The sequence below is a fragment of the Heterocephalus glaber genome, unplaced genomic scaffold (assembly GCF_053883595.1).
Source record: "Heterocephalus glaber isolate CG9 unplaced genomic scaffold, H.glaber_assembly_v1.0 deba00001564, whole genome shotgun sequence".
Lineage (NCBI taxonomy): Eukaryota > Metazoa > Chordata > Mammalia > Rodentia > Bathyergidae > Heterocephalus > Heterocephalus glaber.
The window spans coordinates 13,271,282-13,291,245 of record NW_028258351.1 but is presented as its reverse complement, the minus strand read 5'-3'; the positions used below and the strand labels follow the sequence as shown (position 1 = coordinate 13,291,245).

Here is a 19,964-nt window from a genome sequence, read left to right as displayed (position 1 = left end):
GCGCCACTGAGGTAAATCCCTGGCCCACTCAAGTATGTTTGACACAGTGGTGGTTTTGTTTGTTTGTTTTGGTACAGGGGATTGAACTCGAGGCAGTTGGACCACTGAGCTAAATCCCGGGCCCTGTTTGTTTTTAAGACAAGGTTTCACTATGTAATTCAGCTGGCTTTGAACTCACTGTGTAGCCCAGGCTGGCCTTGAACTCATGGTGATCCTCCTGCTTCAGCCTCCTAAGTGCTGGATGACTTGTTGGTTTTTGAAAATACAAACTAGTTTGGAAATACCTCTGTTACTTTCTTTTTTTGATGGTGGGGATGGAACTCCGGACCTTGTGTTTAGGGTTTGTGAGGCAGGCGGCAGCACCACTGAGCTAAATCCCGGGCCCTGTTACATGTAAATTCAACCTTTTTGTTTGTCAGGGTCTTGCTACATAATCCAGGGTAGCCTTGAATTTACTGAGTAGCCCAGGCTGGCCTTGAACACAAAGGTAAGGTATCTTCCTGCCAGGCGTGATGGTAGACACTTGTAATCCCAGCACTTGAGGATCTCCACAAGTTTGAATGACAGAGTGAGATCTTGTCTTAAAAATCAGAAAACAACAGAAAAGATATCCTCTTGGCTCAACCTTCTGAGTGCTGGGATTGCAAGTGTGTGGCTGGGATTACAAGTGTGTGCCACCACACCTGGCATCAGCCTTTGTTCAAGACTAGCTTAGACCAAATTGTGCATCGGTGAATGAATTGCATATTCAACAGTCAGCTTTATTGAAGTATAAATGTTAATAGAATGCCACTTTTACAGTGCAATTCAGTGAGTAAGGAATGTGGTTGTGTTACCACAGTTGGATGATTTTGTGCTAGTCTCTTATGCTGGTTTTGAATTTTCTGTAACTTGATATAAATGTAATCATGTACTCTTGTTTGTCTGGCACCTAGTGTATTTTTGAGATTTGACCATGTTTATCAGTAATTCCCTTTTATTTTTATAGTATTATGTATACTACAGTTTCTCTTCATTTTCCCTCTTTATGGGCATCTTATTTGTACATTTTGTTATAAAATAGCTGTGAATATTTGTGTAAAAGTTCTTGTGCAGATAATATTTCATTTATCATGAGTAATACCTAGCAGTGGTTGTTGATTCATATGATATTTATTAAAGAAATTCTGTAATTCCTTTTCTAAAGAGATTTTCAGGTTCTTAATACTTCTGTTAATTTTCTGGAATTCTGAGGGGGTGATTTTGGACAGATTTTTCTGGGGTTGCATATAACCTTGCGTTACCAGGTCAGCACGGCCCTATTAAGTGATTTCTTAAAACATAGTTTATGTTAATACATTTAGTCAGTGTTTGAGTTGTTTCTGGTTCTTTGCTTTCACATCCTGTTGGATTTATGTTCCTTGCTGTGTTCCAATGTCCCAAAGATTTTCCTGGCTGCTTTCTTTGTTTGCCACCTAGTGGCAACAAATAGGAACTATCAAAAGTTTAACCAATGAATGAATTCATTAGTGGATCAAGACTTTTGAAAGAGAGAGGGATAGAAAGAAACCTTTAGTTTTTGCTTGTGGTTGACTGTGCTCATTATATTTTTGTTGTATGAATGAATCCTTTTTCCACCTATGACTTTGGTTTTTGGAAAAATATGATTTATTTGATATTTATTTGTAGGTCTGCACATGTCAGTTTTTAAGCTTTTTCTCAAACTGCCAGCTCAATTACTTTGAATGGAAAATGGATGGTTGTGTATTCCTGGTGCTCTTATTCTGAAAGAGATGATCTAGACCAGTGGTGGGGCACCTATGGCATATGTGCCACTGGGGCCTGTTTGTACCATTGAAAGCTCTAAAAGGTTCATCACTGTTTCACTGTTTATCACTCTAAAAGGCCATCACTATTTCAAACCATAATGTAAATTATACTTGATTCTATATAACTTATATTTTGTTTTCTCCTGTTGACTCAATTTTATTTCTTTAACATGCTTTTGCCTTGTGTTTTTATCATTGTGAAGTTATTTTGGTTAAAATTCTTTTGGGGAGTGAGGCTAGGGATTAAATTCAGGCCCATGTGCTCTACTACTGAGTTACACCTCTAGCCTCTATTTCTGTTAAAAATTATATCTCATTTTCTGTTAGCTTGGCTAGGGAGAAAAATAGCTATGAAAGGGATATGTTGACAAAACTTCTTAATTTTGTACAGTCTGATTTTGCTTTTTCCCATTTAGAAATGGTTGAATCAATGAAGAAAGTAGCAGGAATGGATGTGGAGCTGACAGTTGAAGAAAGAAACCTCCTATCTGTTGCATATAAAAATGTGATTGGAGCTAGAAGAGCCTCCTGGAGAATAATCAGCAGCATTGAACAGAAAGAAGAAAACAAGGGAGGAGAAGACAAACTAAAAATGATTCGAGAATATCGGCAAATGGTGAGATTATTGTATTTTAAAGGGAAATGATTATTTCTTAAATATACTTGTTAACAAAAGATTAGTTAGTGCCATTCATCTTTATGTTGAAAGTCTGTTATACAGTAATACCTTGCCTCAAATGCGTCTCTTCACAAACAATTCAGTTCTCAAAAATGTTGGACAGGGCCAGGGATTTAGCTCACTGTTTCCACTGCCTGCCTCGAAAGTCCAAGGACCCAAGTTCGATCCCTGGTACAAAAAAAATGTTGGACAAAATTTTCTTCTGTTCACAAACTCCACATCAGGTGACAAACAGAACCATGGCCAACTTCCTCAAAAGGCCGTCTTTCCCAAAATCATAAACCAGATTAAGTTTTAAGTGAACCAAAGTACCATTGTATCTGTTTAGTCAGCTTTCTGTTATTCTGACAAAATACGTATGGCAGTTAACTTAAAAAGTTTACTTTGGCTGACAGTTTGAGAGGCTCTAGCCCATGGTCAGATAGACCCTGACCTTAGTGTGGGTTGGATGGCAGTGGAGGGGAGAGCCTAACAAAACAAGACCTCTTACATCAGCAGCCAGGGAGCAAAAACAAGAGACTTTTAGGGGACATTTATTCAAGCCATAGTAGTGTCCGTGTTACGGTTCTTAGGATTGAAAGAAGTGATGGGGGAGTGTTATTACCGGAATATGTCCTAGTTTTTGCCTTTTATGTTTATAGTTAAAAAAAAATTCTCCAAAGGTAAAGAAGACTTGTTTTGAGTGTCTGGCTTAGGTCTCAGGCCTACAGCTAGAAGTAATTTGGCTTTAGATATTTTAGGTCACAGCCTAGTTAAAAAAAAAAAACAAAAAAACATATATATACACACACACACACATACATTTTACACTTTAGTGAATTTTCATCTTTTTACTCACCTGTATTAGAAGTTATAGGCTGCAGAATGTTTCAGAACAAGATGTGAATAACTTTTTGACTAGAAGCTGCAGAGGGCAATGGTTTTTGGAGTTTTTTTGGTAATAGTATTTTTAAATTTACTTTTGAAGATATTGCAGGTGATTGAACCTAGGGCCTTGCACATGGTAGGCAAGCATTCCGCCACTGAGTCACACTCCCAGTCCTGGTGTTTAGGTTTGATCACAGCACAGCTAGAGAACAAGTTTAATTGTTGCTTTTATTGTGGCAACCATAAAACATTTCATTGATTACTTGAAGTTAACATTTTGGCCAATTTAATGAATATTTGTTAACATCTGTTGTGTGTAATAGAATTTGGTAGATATTATGGGTGCAAAGATGAAATAAATGCAGTTAACTCATTTTTTAAATGGAATATAAAATATCAGAGGACTTTGGATACTTATATTTGAATAATGTTTGAAGTTGAGTCACATATTATGTACATGTATATACATTCAAAAAAGAGAATCCTGGTGGTGGTATTCAGTGGTAGAGTTCTTGCCTGGCATACTCAAGGTCCTGGGTTCAATCCCTAGAGCAGTAATGGTGAAAGCTTTTTAGAGCTTTCAGTGGTAACAGCTAGCCGTGGCACGTGTACCATAGGTACACCCCCACTGCTTTAGAGCTACCAAATATGAAAAAAAAAGATAAATGGCCCTGGAAAAACAGGTATTAGTGGAACTTATAGATGGAAAAACAGATTCTAGATAGTTAATTAACATACCCAGGGTCATATTAGGAGGTGGTAAGTTGGGAATGACGATACCATTACCCTCAAACAGTGTTGGCATAAAGAATATGGGTTAAGGAGAGCAACTGATAAATTGGAGAAGAAATCAAGTCTGGAGATCTTCATGAGTTCCAAAGTGGTGTGGCGGCACATCCCTGTGTTTAGTCTCGGGTACTTTGGAAGCAGACATAGGAGTGCAAGTTTGAGGCCAGCCTGATCAACTTGGTACAGTTTTATATCAGAATGCAAACAAATAAATAAAAAGGGCTGAGGATGTAGCTCAGTACTCCCTGAGTCCAGTCTGTGTTGTGGGGCTGGTATAGGGTGGGGAAGAGTATAGGAAGTTAAGAGGCCAAGAGTGGATTGTTGAAATTTTAGACTTTTAGGATAGAGCAGCACACTTAGGCTTACTGACAAATGGTTATGGATTAGAGATTAAAGAGCTGTTTTGAATGAAAGGTGCCTGGTGTAATACCTTGGTGAAATGTTAGAAGTAGATCATAGATACTCAGTGAATGTGGGAAAGGCTCTGGAGATCAAATGATGATAGAAAATTGAGTATGAGGTTTTGAGGAAGAGGGCTTTGGAATAATGAAAACAGTCATATGAAAGAGATAAAGATCTAGAAGAATTCAGGGTCATATCTACTTGAAAAGTTCCCTGTGGGATAATTTATTCAGAAGAAAGCTAGTTTTACGTAGGATAAGGACAAGATTATAGGAGAAGAGAAAGGGGAGAATTCTTTACAGTGCTAGTACTATATTTACTTAGGTCTGCAGATTTTTGGTGCCATAACTAATTGTGGATCTCTACCACCGAAGTGATTGGTTGTTGGAACATAGTTAGGTATGTGAGTACTGGAGACTAACTGCCTGGGTTTGAATTTTCATTCTCTTCCTTGCAGCCTGCCTTGGTTCACACTCTAGTTCTTCCTATTTTTGTGGTGCTGGGGCTTGAACCCATGACATGACATGTGAAGCTCTACCCCCAGCCCACTCCACCCTCCTGGTTTTTAAGTTGGTAGACTTTGGGCAAGTACTGTATATTAACCTTTGTTTTCCTATGTAAGTATAGTTGGTGCTTGTATTTAATGAAGAAGTTAATTCATTTAAATACCTAGCATTTAGTAAGACAGTGTTTTAGTGTTACTTATTAGTGATTCTGTAACTGAACTTTTAAGTTGCTTGTGCTGTATATGTATATATGTTTTAAACCCCTAGCCCCAGTAGCATGCAGAGTGTAAAAGTACACTTTGCATAATCTGGAGACAGCCTTTTTTCTGCTTTTTTGTCAAAAAAAGAAAAAGTAGTTTTGGAGAGAGATGTTATGTTCTTTTTTAATACTTGAAGGTCTGTTCCTCAAAACCAAAGGTAGGTAGAATGTGTAATACTTTGTATAGAATTTCTAGATTTAAACAGTCTGTAATTTTTCCCCTCCAGGTTGAGACTGAGCTAAAGTTAATCTGTTGTGACATTCTGGATGTACTGGACAAACACCTCATTCCGGCAGCTAACACTGGCGAGTCCAAGGTTTTCTATTATAAAATGTAGGTTCTATAGCAGGAGGTAAAATATAAGATGAAAAGTTGGCCTTCTTAAAATCATGACTTTTTAATGTGTAGGTTCTCATCTTTTATTTAATAGTTGAGGGCTGGGAATGTAGCTCAGCAGCATAGCCTCTAACTGGCAAGTCTGAGAGTTTGATTCCTGGTACCAAAAGAAAAAAGAAAAAAAAAAAAGAATAGTTTAATGTTGGAAGATTAGTTACATGGAGTGAGTGAGTCTTAAACGTGAAAAAGATTTAATATTCACTTGGAAATTCACGGGTAATGAATTAATATTCTTGCATTGAAGGTGGCCAGACTGTAGTAAAAATGTACTATATTAGCTCTTATTTATGTACTTTCTTTTGCTTTTGTGGGTTCTTCACTCCAAGCCACACCTATACATTTCACAGTGTAATCTTTTTATATAGAAATTTTATTTTGAGGGTTGGAGATGTAGCTCAGTGATAGAATGCATGTGAAACATACTTGAGACCCTGGGTTCAATCCTTAGTGCTGCAAAAAGAAAATTTTAAAAATTTTCTTATTAATAAATTATCCTGTTCTTTAGAATACCTTTTCTTATTTAATTCTAGTCTGTCAGGTGACTCTTTGCTGCTCAGTTAATTCTCTGAGTGTGCTGATATTTGATGATATGAAACCTCTAAAGGAAGAAAGCTAAGTAGACCAGCCAATTATTCCTGAGTTTTTAAAAACTATTAAGGTCTATATTAATTGTTAAATATATCAATCACTTGCACAAAAAATTTGTTAGCAGTTTATTTTCCTTTTAAAATTATTTCTAATTATGGCTTTATTTGTTTTTGGTTTTTTGTAGGAAAGGGGACTACCACAGGTATCTGGCTGAATTTGCCACAGGAAATGACAGAAAGGAGGCTGCAGAGAACAGCCTGGTGGCTTATAAAGCTGCTAGTGATATTGCAATGACAGAACTTCCACCAACGCATCCCATCCGCTTAGGTCTTGCTCTCAACTTTTCTGTATTCTACTATGAAATTCTTAATTCCCCTGACCGTGCCTGCAGGTAAGTCATAGAGAACAACAAAAGCTCTCAGTGTGAAGTGAAAAGGGTTCCAGAGGAATAGATAGCTACTCATTTTTCTGTCTTATCCATTGGGATTATTACCCTTGTAGGCTCGGTCACATAAGAATTGTTTTGCTGGGCTGGGGATTTAGCTCAGTGGTTCTGGTGCCTGCCTCGCAAGCACAAGGTCCCGAGTTTGAACCCCGGAACCAAAAAAAAAAAAGAATGGTTTTGCTCTTACTGAAACTGCTTTGGATAATTTGAAGGCAGACATGTTGCCACCCACTAGCATAGAAGTTAAGATAGACTGTAATGTATTGTAACGTGTAGGGGAGAGGAATGAGAAAAATTATAATAAATCATTTCAATTTTTGTGTATTAGCTTTCAGTCTTTAAGGGCATGCTTTTTTTGGGAGGTGGGAGGTGGTCTTCTCTTGCTAATGGGGATTGGATTCAGGCAAAGCACGTCCTCAACCCTGTTTCTATTGAGACAGGATTTTGCTAAGTTGCCTAGCCTGGCCTTGAACTTGCCATCTTCGTGCCTCAGCCTCCTGAGAAGCTGTAATTACAGGCATGCGCAACCATGCCCTGCGTAGACATACTTTTAACAAGCTATCCTCCCGGTGAATGTCATTTTGTAGTCTCCATTTTTTTGTGTTTTTGCTTTTTTTTGTTTTGATGTGCTAGAGACTGAAGCAGAGCCCTTGTCTGCTAAGACAAAGTGCTCTACCATTGAGTTGCACTCCAGCTGTGTATTTATTTACGTCCTCTCCTCCCGCCTCCTATCTAAGTTAAAGGAGTATCTTTTAAAATTATGGTAAAGCTGGGCATGGTGGTATATGCCTGTAATCCTAGCACTCGTAAGGCTAAAGCAGGAGGTTTGCTGTAAGTTTGAGGCCAGCCTGGAGTACATAGCAAGACCCCTGTCTCAAAAAACCCAAATCAATGTGGTGGCGCATGTGTATAATCCTAGCCCACGGGAAGGAGAGGCAGGAGGACTGCCATGAGTGTAGCCCGCTTGGGCTACATAGTTTTAGGCCAGCCTGAACTATATAGCAAGACCCTGTCTCATAAAACCAAAACAAAACAAAAAACCCGGAGTGAATGTTTTTATATACAATGGAGTACTACTCTGCCATGAAGAAGGATAAGCTTGAGACATTTCCAGCTAAATGGATACCCCTTGAGACCATACTCTTAAGTGAAATAAATCAGACTCAAGTTTAAAATACAGCATTGTTTCTCTGGTGTGAGAAATCAAAAGTGGAAATAAGGACCAAAATGTATAATAGACATTGGGAAATGGGAGGAAAATGTTCAAATGAGAAGGAGAACAGGGTAGGGGGAGGAAAAAAATGGAAACACGGCTTTTGTAAATAAGGAGGGGAAGAGGCAGGAATGGGAAAGAAGAAGCAAGATATATTATGTACAGGTATGAGTTCCCTGTGATGAATGTTATCATTATGTACCCATAAATGTTTTGTGAAAAAAATGAAAAGTAAACATCATATGAATTTTATCATTATAATCCTTTTTTTCTTAATTGGAGCCTCTTTTTTTTTCTGGGACCAGGGATCGAACGAAGGACCTTGCACTTTTGAGGCAGGCGTGCTGTAGATGGAGCCTTTTCATTGAGCTATATCCCTATCCCTTTTTTCATTTTGTATTTTTTTTCTTTTTTCCTTTTTTCTTTTTTTCTTTTTGGTACCAGGGATCGAACTTGGGTCCTTGCACTCGTGCAGCAGGCAGCAAAAACAATGAGCTAAAATCCCCGGCCCCCTTTTTTCATGTTTTGAGACAGGGTCTTACTTACTAAGGCAGGACTTGAACTATTTCTATGCCCTAGTCTCCTGAGTATGGGATTACAGCCCTGTACTACAAGCACCTGGCTTTACTGTAACCATTTTTTTTTTATTGTTGTTGTTACCGGGGCTCAAACTGAAGACCTTGTGCTTGTGAGGCAGGCAGTGGAAGCACTGAGCTAAATCTCTGGCCCTGTAACCGTTTTTTTTAAAATTAATTTTATTGGTACGTTTAAGCTATACAATATAATGACATTCATCATTGGAAATTTGTACATTTACATGACCCATATTGGTTCTTATTTTTCCCCCATTCCCCTGCCCTCCCTTCAAACCCTTCACCCCTCCCTATCTACAAAGACTTTGTTTCCATTTTTTTCTCATTAATTTCATTCCCTTCTTTCTTTTCCCCTACCCCTCCCACTTCCCCTTCCCCTTTGCACCTTTTCTTCCTATTTCACATGATCTATTGTGCCTTTTAGTCCTTATTTACACATTCACTTTCCCACACTAGAGAAACTTTGGTATTTACATGTGTGTCCTATGTATTACACTAAAGAGTACCACCTCAATGTGCATCCATTTAGCTATAAATGTCTTTAGTTTCTTGTTCTTTATGGCTGAGTAATATTCCATTTTATTAAAAAACCACATTTTCTTTGTCCAGTCTCCAGTTGATGGGCAGTTGGGTTGTTTCCAAGTTTTAACTATTACAAATTATGCTGCTATGAACATGAGTGCACATACATCACTGTGGTATGATTCTTTTTTTTGGTGCCAGGGATTGAACTCAGGTCCTTGTGCTTCCATAGCAGGTGGCGAAACCACTGAGCTAAATCCCTGGCCTGTGGTATGATTCTTTTAATTCTTTGGGGAAGATAGAGAGGAAAAGCTGGGTCAAATGGAACCCAGTCCTAGTTCTTTGAGGTATCTCCATACTGATTTCCACAGTGGTTGCACCAGTCTACACTCCCACCAGCAGTGGAGCAGGGTTCCTCTTTCCCCTCAGCTCCACCAGCATTTGTTATTGGCTGATTTCGTGATAGCAGCCATTCTTTCTGGGGTGAGATAGAATCTCAGCGTTGTTTTTATTTACATCTCTCGAATGACCAGTGATGTTGAATATTTTTTCATATGTTTATTTGCTATTTCTACTTCTTTGAGAAATGTCTGTTCATTTCAGATGCCCATTTTTGGACTGGGTCTTTAAATTTGGGAGGTCTGATTTTTTTAAGTTCTTTATAGATTCTAGATAGTAGACCTTTGTCTGAGGGACAGCTGGTAAAACTTTTTTCCCCTTTGTCTCTTCACACTGCTGGTGGTTTCTCTTGCTGTGCAGAAGCTTTTTAGTAAGAAGAGATCCCACTTCTTGATTGTTTGTGCTAGTTCATGGGCAACTGAGGTGTTTTGTTCATAAAATCTTTTCCTACACCAGTGGCTTCAAGAGTTCTACCTAATCTCTCTTCCAGCTGGTTTTGTGTTTCTGTTTTTTTTTTTTTTTGGTACCTGCTATTGAACTCGGGTCCTTGGACTTACGCAGCAGGTGCGAAACCACTGAGCTAAATCCCCAGCCCCTCAAGTTTCAGTTTTAATATTTAGATCTTTAATCCATTTTGATTTTACTTTAGTGCATGGTGAGAGATACAGGTCTAGTTTTAATCTTTGGCAAGTTGAAACCTGATTTTTCCAGCACCATTTTTTTTTGCCGGGGGGGGGGGTACCAGGGATTGAACTTAGGACTTTGCGGTTGTGAGGCAGGCAGTGTAACTAACCACTGAGCTAATTACCCGGCCCTCCAGCACCATTTATTAAAGAGGCTATCTTTCCTCCAGTCCCATAACCATTTTTTAAGAGTACTGTATTGCTGGGTGTGTTGGTGCATTCCTATAATCCTAGGATTTGGGAGGCTGAGGTAGGAGGATCGCTTCAAAGCCAGCCTGGGCTACATAGTGAGTTCAAGGACAGCCTTAACTACATAGTGAGATCCTGTCTCCAAAAGAAAAAAAAAAGTATAGTACTATTCAAGACATTAAGTACTGTATATTCACAGTTTTGTATAATCATTACCACTGTTTGTTTCAAAACATTTTCATCACCCCATGAAAAACTTAACTATTGAGCAGTAAACTCCCCACTCCCCCCACTCCAGTCCCTAGTAAACTTCGTTTTACATTCTCTGAATTTGCCTAGTCTAGGTATCTAAGTAGATTGATAACAAAATACCTTATTTCTTTTAGCACCTTCCTGATTCATCCATGCATCAGAACTTCACATCCTTTTTATGAATATCATCCATTTTATGTATTTATCATGTTTTATTTTTTTGATGGATAGTTGTGTTTGTTTCTACCTTTTGGCTTCCTGATTATTGGTGCTACAAGCATTGGCACACAAAGTCTTTGAGTCCTAGTTTACAGCCTTACCTAGGAAACTTGCTGGGTAATTCTGTGTTTTGACTTTTTAAAATTTTAAATCATCCCTCCCCTTTTAGGATTGAACCAAGCTGGGGTTGAACTTGCTATCCTCCTGCCTCAGCCTCCCACAGTGCTGGGATTAGAAGCATGTACAATGAAGTAGTTTCTGCAGGTGCTGTGCCATTTGTACATTCCCAACAGCAATACATATGAGTTCTATTTCCTCCACTCATGTCTCATTGTGGCTTTCATTTGCATTTCCCCAGTCAGTAATATTGAGCATGTTTTCATTTGTTCATTGGTCATTCCCGTGTCTTTTTTTTGTTTTTTGGGTTTTTTTTGGTACTGGGGATCGAACTCGGGACCTTGCGATTTCAGGGCAGGCGGCGGAACCATTGAGCTAAATCCCCGGCCCTGCCCATGTCTTTTTTGAAGAAATGTCTAAGCACTTTGACCATTTAAAATTTTTTTTTCTGATGAGATTTAAGAGTTCTTTATATATTCTGGATGTTAATCTTTTTTTGTTGTTGTTGTTTTTTGGTTTTTTTTTTTGCTACCTGGGATCGAACTCAGGTCCTTGCGCTTGCACAGCAGGTGGCAAAACCACTGAGCTAAATCCCCAGCCCTGGATGTTAATCTTTTTATTGGTAAATGGTTTGCAAATATTTTCCTCCATCCGGTAGGTTGTCATTTTGCTTTCTTTTTTGGGGGTTGGGGTACCAGGGATCAAACAGGACATTGTGCTTTTGCGACAGGCAACAGCACCACTGAGCTAAATCCGTGGCCCTCAGTTTCCTTTCTTTCTTTTTTGGTACTGGGAATCGAACTCAGAATCTTGTGCTTGCGAGGCAGGTGCCGGAACCACTGAGCTAAATCCCTGGCCCTCATTTTGCTTTCTTGATACTGTTAAGATGCAAAAAAGTTTTAATACTATAAGCTCAGTTTATCTTTTTTTGTTGTTTTGTTTTTTGAGACAGGGTTTCACTATGGAGTTCAGGCTGGCCTTGAACTCTTGGAATTAGAGATCCTCCTACCTTAGCCTCGGAGTGCTGGGGTTACAGGCGTGCATCACCACATCTGGTTTATCTTTTTTTTTTCTTTTTATTTCCTGTTCTTTGAGTGTCCTGTAAGAAGTCATTGTCAAACGCAGTGTCATGAATGTTTTTCCCTTACGCTTTTTTCTCAGCATTTCATAGATTTATCCCTTAAGTTCTTTTTTAGGTCTTTGATCATCTTTTGTTCTTTTGGGGGACACTACTAAGATTGAATCTAGGGATTTGTGCATGCTAGGCAAACACTTTACCACTCTGCCACATCTCTACCTCCTCCTCCTTTTGTTTCTGACCTCAACTTTGGAATCCTGTTTCAGCCTCCCCAGTACCTGAGGTTATAGGTGTATGTCACCACACGTGACATGATCTTTTATGTGTGTATGTGTGTGTGCACATGGCTGGGCTGCCCTTCCCTTGCAATTTTTTTTTTTCTGATGTAAGGTTCCATCTTCATTCATGTAATGCATGTGGATATCCAGTTTCCCCAACATTTGTTAAAGATTACCTTTTGTCATTAAACAGTTTTGGGACCCTTTTAGAAAACCAGCTGACCTTATCTGTGTGAGGGTTTTTTTTTTTCTGACCTTTTTGTTGTGTTTATAGCTTATTTTGTTGAGCAGTGTTCTTTGGATATATTGCAGGAATAGCTTGTTACATCCTCAGCTGTAAAGTATTTTCGATTATGGAATGTAAGATATTTTGTATATTTTGTTTATTAGTGCTGGTGATCAAACCTATGACCTCATGGATGCTAGACAAAGCGTTCTACCACTGAGCCACTTGTTACATCCCTGACCTTTCCATATTCTTATGTAGGAATTGGATATTTCATGCAGAGAGATTTCCTTGATATAAGGTGGATTCACTTGACTGCAAAGCAGTGTTGATTCATCTAAATGGCAAGTTGAGTCTAAACAGATTGTAACCAAAGGTTCTTGTAGATGTTTAGCCAATAGTATAGATTTAATATTTCACTGTTGTTCTCCAGTCTAGTTATCCCACACATAGCTCCAGTTTAAGTCACTTCCATTGCCTTGGCTTAAATCTGAAGTGTAGCCGAGTGTGGTAGCACACACCTATAATTTTAGCACTCAGGAAGCTGAGGCAGGAGGATTGCCATGAGTTTGAGGCCAGCTGGACTACATAGTTCAAGACCAGCCTGAACCACACAGTGATCCTGTCTCAAAAAAGCTGAAGGAAAATTTGGTATTTTGAGATAAGGTCCCACGTAGCCCATGCTGGCCTCAAACTCAAGCGATCCTCTTGCCTCAGCCTCCCAAGTGCTGGGATCATAGGTGTGTACCTTCACACCTGGTTTAAGTGTTGGTTTTTTTTTTTTTTTTTTTGGTACCGGGTATCAAGCTCGGGACCTTGGGCTTGCAAGGCAGGCGGCAGAACCACTGAGCTCAATCCCTTGCCCCTGGTTTAAGTGTTTTTATTCCAAGTTATTTTTCATCGTTATATCTTTTTCCATTAGAATTAAAATTGTACACTGGCATAGATTGCTAGTCTTAGACTCGTTCAATTCATTTTTGTAAAATGTTTCGGCTTTTAGGTTGGCAAAAGCAGCTTTTGATGATGCAATTGCAGAACTGGATACGCTGAGTGAAGAAAGCTATAAGGACTCTACACTTATCATGCAATTGTTACGTGATAATCTGACACTATGGACTTCAGACATGCAGGGTGACGGTAAGCAGACTTTAAACTTAAATGAATGTCTTTCTGTTACTGAATAATTTTATTTTTTAGAAATTTCTTAGTCTTATTTTAAAGTATAATTTTCACCAACAGCCTGTATACTATAAACTATCAGGTTTATAGGCAAGGCAAGCGCCAGAACCACTGAGCTAAATCCCCAGCTCTATATGTTAAGATTTAAAACTTTTGTCTTTAATGTTTTATTAAACGTAGTTTACTTTTTTCACACTGTAATTTGAAGGTTGAGGACAAGAAGGGAGGGCAATTTATTTGATCTTCAGCTTCAATTTGGAGTTAAGGTCAATTTTATTTAAAATTAGGTGGTATTGATAAATATTTATGAAGTATCTTCCCTGTGCAGAAATCTTCTGTATAAAAAGAAATTCATTTCCCTGTTGGGTTCTGTAATCCTCTCCCTAGATCCTTATTAGGAGGTCTAATGCAGCCTCCTTTTACTTCTAGTAGATTTTCAGTTGTAAGCAGTTGCTAGATTACTTTATAGAATCTGATTTGTTAAACAGGTGTACTCAGATGTGTCACATTTGTTTTATTCTATTTCAAAGAATCCCTCCCCCTCCTCCTTTTTGGTTCTAGGGGTTGAACCCAGGTCTTGTGCTTGCTTAGCACATCCTCTACTCCTGAGCTTCACCCATAGCTCCCAAAAATCATTTTTACCTGGAGTAGGTCATTGAAGGATGCAGAGAAGAGGACAGACTAGTGCACTGTGATCATTATGAGACAGTTCTTTAGTTGGTGTGGTGGTGGAATTTAGAAGCAAGAATTTTGTCAGTTTTAATTGCAGTTCCTTAAGAGTGTTACCCAGACTGTGATATATGTGACATGGCTTGAGACCCGCCACATTCTCTGTTGGTCAGACCAACATGCTGTGCTGTCTTTGGAAACGTTATACCCTTGTAAAAGGTGACTGAAAGTGTGTTGTCACATTCTTGCCTCAGGAAAGACTGAGGATTCATTTTAGAATTCTGATTCATTTTAGGTTATGGTGCTGGCGTGAGAATTAGGTGGCTCAACTTCTAAATCTTCATGAAGTGTTTTGTTTTTTTATTTTTTTGGGTACCGGGGATTGAACTCAGGTCCTTGTGCTTGCAAGGCTATGAAGTGTTTATGCATTTGACAGGATCAAGATTGGCACAAGAGATGTGACATTGTGACCTACTCACACACTTTTCCAATAAAGTCAGGTGGAGCCACAATACTTTGTTATGCAGTGCTTTAGACAACTATGAAGCCTAAAACCAATTTACCATCTCTGAACTAATGACTTAGGTTCCTTCTAGCTTAAAATCCTGTTGTATTTTAACAGTAACTATCAAGAATGGCCAGACATTTGCGGCAGACTGTGCATAGTCACCCCAAAGCTCAGAGGAGACCAGTACTGCATTTCTCTGGGGTTTTTGTATTTTTTGGTGCTGGGGATCGAGCTCTGGTCCTTGTGCTTGCGAAGCAGGTGGCGGAAGCACTGAGCTAAATCCCCGGCCCATTCTCTGCGCTTTTGAGATAGGCATGTAGCTAGACTTGTTAGGTAGTACTGCTTGGTGCTAAGTGAACTACACCCCTTTCCATCTCTGTAGATAAATACTGTATTTAAGGGTGCAGATAACAAAGGTTGTATGTATAATGAATGCCTTTTTAAATAATTAGATAACTTAAGTTGCTAACTTAAAAATTAATGAAATTTTTATATTTTCTAATGGTGTGCTCTAGGCACTGATAACCATGAGTTGATTAATTGATAGTTTTCTCCTTTTTTATTATTGGCTGTGAAAAAGTGTTATAAAATATTTTGAATTGAGGATTTCTAAAGAAAAATATATTTTTAGGCACATATGTCTTAGAATATATTAATATCAGTTATCCTTCCTTTTTTTTTTGGAACCGGAGATCAAACTTGGGACCTGCACTTGGGAGGCAGGCGGCAGAACCACTGAGCTAAATCCCTGGCCTGTAATATATTAATATCTGTCAAAGTTGAAACATAGTTATTTAAAGGGATCACTGCTTTTCCCTGATTTCTGTCCTTTTCTTCAACCATGGAGGACTGTTTCACACATTTCCAGAGAAAGGAAATGTGTGTTCTCTCTGCCAGTCCCTCTACTACAAACAGTGGGCAAAGAAATGCCTGTTAGGGGAATCCTTTTTCTCCTTTCTGTATAACTTTGAAGAGGATATTATCATATTTTATTAGCAGTAAAAGAAAGGATTGGGCAGATTTTCTCCCCGCCCCCTTCTTTCTTTCTTTTTGCGGTACAGGGGATCGAATTCAGAACCTTGAGCTTTTGAGGCAGGCAGCAGCACCACTGAACTAAATCCCCGGCCCTGGGCAGATTTTCTCAGTGAGGTCTATACAAAGTATAAACTAAAATCTAATGACTCTGTATCATTGATGTTTTCCTTTGTCCTGCTCTCTTGGTTTACTTTTCTTGTAATGTTGCTTTCATATGATTGTTCTCCCTCCCTTTCTCCTTGCAATATAGATTCCTAAAGGAAAATCCAACTCTTCCTTTCCTAAAAACTCTACTTTGTAAGTCATTATCATGGCACAATGAATTTTGCTTTTAGTTCGATTCTTCACTAATCATGCCTGCATTATTACCATCTTGTTGCTTATAAAACTGCCTGTTCTACATTCCAAGGTGCTAAACCTTCTAAGACATCTATTATGGCCTGCTACCCCTGCCTATGTCTGGTTGGATATGACTTACATGATGAAGTGAGTTATGTGATTTTATGCCAAAGTTACTTGGAACTTTTGGCAAATAATGGTTGCTTATGGATGAGTTAGAGTGAGTTTTAGTGTTTTATGTTAACTGTGTTTTGGCAGTGTATTCCTGTTAAAAATGAGAATGAGACTATCTTGTTTCCTAAGTTTGAATACATTATTGTTCTCTGGGGAACAATTGGGTCAGTTCTTTCCTTGATGAATGGTTATTTTTGTCTTTGCACGCTCTTTTGTATATTACAAGTCAAAAGTCTTTGTACTTGAAGTAACTTTTCATAGTTACATATCAATGCTAAACATTTATCTCAAGAGATTTAAAAACTGTCTTAATGCTGTGTTAAAATTTATTATATCATAGGTTGTTTAAAAGCTATTCTGAATGAAAATGCTTCATGTTTGTAGGCAGCCAGTCTTACAGTTATTTATCCATCCTTGTTAAATAATCTGTCAAGCATTATGAGTTGGGTAGGTTGTCATTTCAACTGTTTTATGATTGTTGAGTTGATTTTAAAGACTTTTTTAATGGTTTACATAGTACCTAATATTTTTATGTGGTACTGGGGATTGAAGCCAGGACCTTGTGAATGCACACACTCTACTACTGAGCTGTATACCCTCCTCCTGGTTAATTGGTTTTTGGTGTTTTTTTTGTTTTTTGGGCTTTTTTGGTACCAGGGATCAAACGCAGGACCTTGCATTTATTCAGACTAGTAACTATGTAGGAATCATGCATACCTATAATCCCAGCACTTGGGAGGCTGAGGCAGGAGGATCACCATGAGTTTGAGCCAGCCTAAACTACATAGTGAGTTCAAGGCCAGCCTGAACTACATAGGGAGACCCCGTCTCAAAAAAACAAAACAAAACACCACCAAAAAACCCTAAACACAAATTATGTGATTTGTTTAAAGTACAAAAGAATGTAATTTTTTTGACCTGCATGATTATTTTATCAAAAGCCTCTGCATGTTTTATTATGGCTGACTGTTTAATGCTTAGGTAGATGACCTTCCAGTGAACAGACTGGCTTTCTGTTGCATGTCTTAGTGCAGTTTTTCTCCCTGGGCTAACTGTTATGTTCAAGGAAAAAAGAAAAATAGCATGAGTGAACTGGTCCAAATGCCCTTCTTTAATAACCTCAGCGGCCTGGTTTGCTTTCAGCATGAGGTTTCACAATGAAGTGAGGAATCTGGTTGTAGTTTGATGTATCTGACCAAGATACAAAATACTGAATGTTCATTTACAGCAAATCACCCCATACCAAAACACTATAGATAGAATGTCCTTTGAGCATTTTACTGCTCAGTTCACTTCAGTGAAGCATTTCTAATACTGAGCAAAATACTGATTCTTGAAGAGGGGAGGTTATTGAGAAAGAGTATTTTGACCCAAGGTACATGTGAAAGCTTGAAAGTCATTTTAAGAATATAGTGACCTTGTGCTTGCGAGGCAGGTGGTGGAACCACTGAGCTAAATCCCCAGCCCCTCAAGAGCTTTTTGAAAGCATTAAAACATTGATTTTGTGCATCAGAGTCCTCTCCACCTCTTTCATTTTGACTATTGACAGTTGCAGGAGCACAATCAGCAGCCCTTCTTGGTTTAGGCATCTCAAATGTGAAGGACAATAGAAGTCCTTTGCCTGTCTAACAACTGTAGCAAATATAAGAAGTCTTTATGCTGGGAATGACACCTTTATGACTATTGTAGCCTAAGTTAGTCAATACAAAATAATTTTTGTCTTCTTATAGGTGAAGAGCAGAATAAAGAAGCGCTGCAGGATGTGGAAGATGAAAATCAGTGAGACATAAAAGCCAACAAGAGAAACCATCTCTGACCACCCTACTCCTCCCCATCCCACCCCTTGGAGATTCCCCATTGTCACTGAGAACCACCAAATCTGACTTTTACATTTGGTCTCAGAATTTAGGTTCCTGCCCTGTTGGTTTTTTTGTTTTGTTTTGTTTTTTTTAAACAGTTTTCAAAAGTTCTTAAAGGCAAGAGTGAATTTCTGTGGATTTTACTGGTCCCAGCTTTTAGGTTCTTTAAGACACTAACAGGACTGCATAGAAGCTTTTTCAGCATTACTGTATTGTCTGCGTGCCAGATATGGCAAGATCACCATTAGAAATGGAAATTACGTTTGAAAGCCATTAGACTTCTAGGTGATGCATCTAAGAGAGAGAGTGATCACACTGTAGAGACATACGTGGTATCATTTTTCCCTTTTCTAATTGTTTAAATTACATTTTATACCAATGTTTAAACTTAATTGGGTATTAGCTTGAGGTGGTTAAAGGTTATTTTGGGGGGAGTTTGTTCCAATGGTTTTGCTATAGAAAGTGTTTCGAACTCTGCTGAAATGTTGCTGAAAAGCATGGTGCTGGTAACAGTTCAACAATCCGTGGCTGCTCATTCTTGCCTACTTTACTCTCCCTCTGAAGCAGGTTAGCATTGAAGGTGGTATGGAAAAGCCTGCATGCGTGTTCAGTTCTTTGTTTCTTCCCCTCCCTCTGCCTTCCCCCCCTTTCGCTCGCTCACCCTCTTTTGTTCAGTATGTGTAACTTGAAGCTAATTTGTACTACTGGATATCTGACTGGAGCCACAGATACAGAATCTGTATTGTTCTTACTGAAACACAGCATGGAATTAACATTAAACTTAAATAAAACAAACCTAAATTAAAAATGCCAAATATACTGCGCCTTCATCCTTTACACTTCTAAAATAAAATCTCTAGTCCAAACACTTTGACAGTATTATGTTTGCCTGAATGTAAACAGATCCCCCCCTCTTTCTTCCATAAATAATGTGTCTGTTTCCCAAAGATGTATATTTTGGAAAAAAATAACTGCCTGTAATCTGGATGTGAAGAACACTAAGTAATCTAAGTCAATTAATTACATGTCCTGTTTCCAACCCAGTTAGCGACACAGTATTTATGTTATCATTAAAGTACGATGTGTGTATTTAACACAAGGTGTAATTATGGATCATTTTCTATCATGGAATTTTGGGGTGTACAGCCACTTAAGGCTGAATCTGTCAGCATAATCCACCTTGTGCTGTGGTAAAATGGTATAGGCCTTTCCTGAAAAGATCAGTGGCAAGACCAATCAATAATTAAATCCATTCTCAGTATTTTACCTTCCCAGAAAAACTCTTAGTTTCTTCCAGAGATAATAGAGTTTACGCATCAGTGTGTACAGGTCTTTGCTTTGCCCTTTTTTGGGGTTGAGGGAGGTAGGTAAGTGGGGATTGAACCCTGAGCCTTTGCACCAAGCTTTTTCTCCAAGCCTTTCTTATTTTTTGAGGCTGGGTCTTGCCAGCTTGCCCTGGGCTCAAACTTGCCGTCCCCTTGCCTCAACTTCCCAGTGGTATAATTACAAATATGTACCACCATGCCCAATTCTGTTCACTTTTTTGGGGTTTTTTTTTTGGACTTTGGGCTTGCGAAGCAGTCGGAACCACTGAGCTAACCCTGGCCCCTGTTCACTATTTTTAGTCTAGTTGTTTCCAACCTTGCTATTACAAAAAGAGTTGGAGTAAATACCCTTCTGAAGGTTTCTAAG

The 19,964-nt window shown here is 38.6% G+C and overlaps 1 protein-coding gene across 2 annotated transcripts in view; it reads left to right on the top strand.

Moving 5' to 3' along the window:
- Ywhae (tyrosine 3-monooxygenase/tryptophan 5-monooxygenase activation protein epsilon) overlaps positions 1-19,143 on the top strand; it is a 54,924-nt gene extending 35,781 nt beyond the window's left edge. The window contains exons 2-7 of one of the 2 annotated variants that reach the window (XM_021238048.2): positions 2,225-2,424; positions 5,538-5,644; positions 6,480-6,686; positions 13,510-13,646; positions 16,151-16,197; positions 18,144-19,143. In XM_021238048.2, coding sequence (XP_021093707.1) covers positions 2,225-2,424; positions 5,538-5,644; positions 6,480-6,686; positions 13,510-13,646; positions 16,151-16,158 — 659 coding nt within the window. In that variant the 3' untranslated portion in view covers positions 16,159-16,197; positions 18,144-19,143. The remainder of the gene's footprint in view (positions 1-2,224; positions 2,425-5,537; positions 5,645-6,479; positions 6,687-13,509; positions 13,647-16,150; positions 16,198-18,143) is intronic. The other variant, XM_004857115.3, reaches the window with a different exon arrangement.
- The last annotated feature ends 821 nt before the right edge of the window (positions 19,144-19,964 follow it).